This window comes from Neolamprologus brichardi, chromosome 23, assembly GCF_056152115.1.
Source record: "Neolamprologus brichardi isolate AB-2024 chromosome 23, ASM5615211v1, whole genome shotgun sequence".
In the NCBI taxonomy this organism is placed as follows: Eukaryota; Metazoa; Chordata; class Actinopteri; order Cichliformes; family Cichlidae; genus Neolamprologus; species Neolamprologus brichardi.
The window spans coordinates 9,756,211-9,759,042 of NC_142125.1; the positions used below are offsets into that span (position 1 = coordinate 9,756,211).

The following is a 2,832-nucleotide window of genomic DNA, read 5'->3' on the forward strand; positions in this document are numbered from 1 at the left end:
ATTTATATCAAATGAGATTGTAAATATGTATTCTATCTCTCATGTAGTCTTGTTCTTGTTGACCTGGACCTGAGTGCAAAATTTAATTTTACATCCTGTTGAAATGACAATAAAAATCCTACAAAAATATCATTAGCAGTTGATATGTTTCAGGCTTGACAAAATCATGGATAAAAGGTAGAAGCTGTGCGTGAACAGTTGATATTTTTATCTGAGTGCATAGATTTAAAAGATCAAATCGATGCCTGATAATATGGACGAACAGATTGGATAAATGTTTATTACAGTTTTTCTCAAAAGTTTGAACACATTTCCAGAACCTGTGGCTCAGTTTCTCACAGCTCTAAACATATGATCCTGGTCAAAAACTCCTCAAGTATCTTGCTAAATAAAATGCAGCAGTTTTCACCTACAGCGTGTATGTATAGCGAGAAACACTACATAGAAAATCAATGCACAGATACAAAAAGTTCACAGCAATATTTAGAAATGGTTCTTTATTTGTCAAAGTGTTCACCTGATTTTATTTTTTTAAAGACACAAACTGCAGTGAAAAGGAACCTTCGCACTCCATAAACGTTAAAGAGGTAAGTATTTTTCAGTTGCATTGAATAGATAGAATAAACTGTAGGAAACTAAACAGCAGAAAGCAGAAGAGAAAGAACAATTTTAACATAAACCAGTGACACACTCTGGGGCCTGATCAACCCTGGCAGGGCCTCCTTGGATGAGGGTGTCTAGTAATAATGGCCGAAACACCCGATGAATCCAAGGTCCACTACTGAAGATGTGTCCCAAATTTTAATATGATAATTTAGATCAGATCTCTAATCCCTAAACCTAACCAAGGAAAAATGGCAGATTAGCCTGGGTAAAAAAACGAAAGTTGAGACACACAACGATGTTTGCCGCTGGTAAAGTTTCTGGGCTGCTTTTCCTCATAACAGCCATCCCCCAAGGTTTTCTCCATTAAAGCAAGGGATTGTCAGGGATTGTAACATCTAGTCCTTTACTGAATCAGTTGGACAAACAATGAGTTAAAATATTTTTTTGAGTGTTCAATAAACATAATAAAGAGCGGCACTTGAAGTAGTCATTAAAAGTAATGGGAAAATGAGTAACTTCATAAATTATTAGCCTTAAAAAACAAATCAACGTATGGTTAGCTAAATGTAAAGACTAAAAAAATGATGAGCTGAACCTGGTTCAGGTCTAGTTTAAAATGAGTTATTTTATATGGTGCTAACCACTTTGCAACCCAGCTTCTAGCTTTCATATCATACCACTGTCTTCATGTACCACCAATGACTGCAGATGGAAATAATATGCTGCCTTAAATGTGGTGACCAAACCCTTTAAAGGTTCCCTCAGAGCTCTTTTCAAATCAAAATACCCTTTATGAATATTTAAGAATAATGCCGTAGTCTTAACTTGTACATGAGAAGCGCACAGGTCATCTTACCACAGCCCTGTGTGTGTTGTTGTTTACAGCAGGAGTGATGGCTCCAGCGATCGGTCGCTCTGAGAATTAATGGTCACACTGGACAACAATGCTTTACCTCACTCACACGGCTCACTGGCAGTTCCTGGGCCTGATAGTCGGATTCCTGGCATGGATCCTCACCATGACCACCGCCGGCCTCAACGAGTGGCGTCTCTGGCGAGTAGGCAATGCGTCCATCATCAGCTCGGGTGAGGCCTGGGTTGGTATATGGAGGACGTGTTTCTACAGTCATGTCCTTCCCGATATGGAGAACTGTCGAAGCATCAGCATATCGGACAGCTTTCTTCCCGTGGAGATCCCCGTGGCTCAGGTGCTGATGATGCTCGCGGCCATCTTTGGTCTTGCCGGGAACATTTGTGCTGCAGTGGCGGTGAGGATGGTCTACTTCTCTGTTGAAGATCGCAGGAGCATCAGGCTGGTCTTCCTGCTGGCGGGGGCGCTGTATTTGCTCACAGGGACGTCCTCCTTGGTGCCACTGGCATGGAACATGAACTCTGTGCTGAAAAACAGCACCATAGACTTTCCTCCTGAGTTCCAAATCCCTGCTCCTCCTGTCAGCCAGCGAGTTGGCTCAGCCATTGGAGTGGGCCTCTGTGCCTCCACTGCCACACTCTTAAGTGGCCTGCTTTTCCTTTGCTACAGGTACGCTTGGCGGGCCGTGAGCACAGCGGGCCCTGGCGACCAGCTCAATGGCCCCTGGACAGTGACAACACTGCCACGCAAATCAGAACTGGTAAATAGAGCAGGCATGGATAATGCTGCCTTTCACAGTGAATAAAACTCAACAGAATAAAATCTATGAAGGGAGACTGACTTTAGGCCTTTTTGTTTTGTTTTGTATTTTTTAAAAAGAGGCTAGGTTTGATACTAGAACTAAAAAAAAGACTGACTTGCCATATCTCAACCAGAAAACCAAAACAAAGAGCTAAAAGATGCTAAAATTCCTTGTGAACATACAAGGGATATTGATCAATTGTACTTTTATCATTAAAAACAATGATTTCATTGTACTGAAAATAAAAGCCAGTGACTATTTACCCTATAGTTTCTATTTTAGGTTCATGTGACTGATTGAAGTTCAGGGATGGCTGCTTATCTACAAAAGTAATAATAAACTTTATCTCTGTTACTGAGGAGTGGTGTGTATGTGTGTGAGTGTGTTAGTGGCCTCGGCTTTTATGTAAGAACTGTTATGATCAGTGTTATTGCCACACAAGCCCGTGGGAGGCGACATAACATTTCAAGGTGTGGCTTCTTAGGAGTCCTGCGTGAGGAGGGGTGAGAGTCGGCCAGGTTGACCCGCACACGTGACCTGGGTAGGAGGCTGA

The 2,832-nt window shown here is 42.0% G+C and overlaps 1 protein-coding gene across 1 annotated transcript; it reads left to right on the forward strand.

Moving 5' to 3' along the window:
• Window positions 1-1,550: 1,550 nt before the first annotated feature.
• On the forward strand, window positions 1,551-2,282 carry cldn34a (claudin 34a). Its single transcript, XM_006790266.2, has one exon. The coding sequence runs from the start codon at window positions 1,551-1,553 to the stop codon at window positions 2,280-2,282; it is 732 nt and encodes a 243-aa protein (XP_006790329.1).
• Window positions 2,283-2,832: the final 550 nt, after the last annotated feature.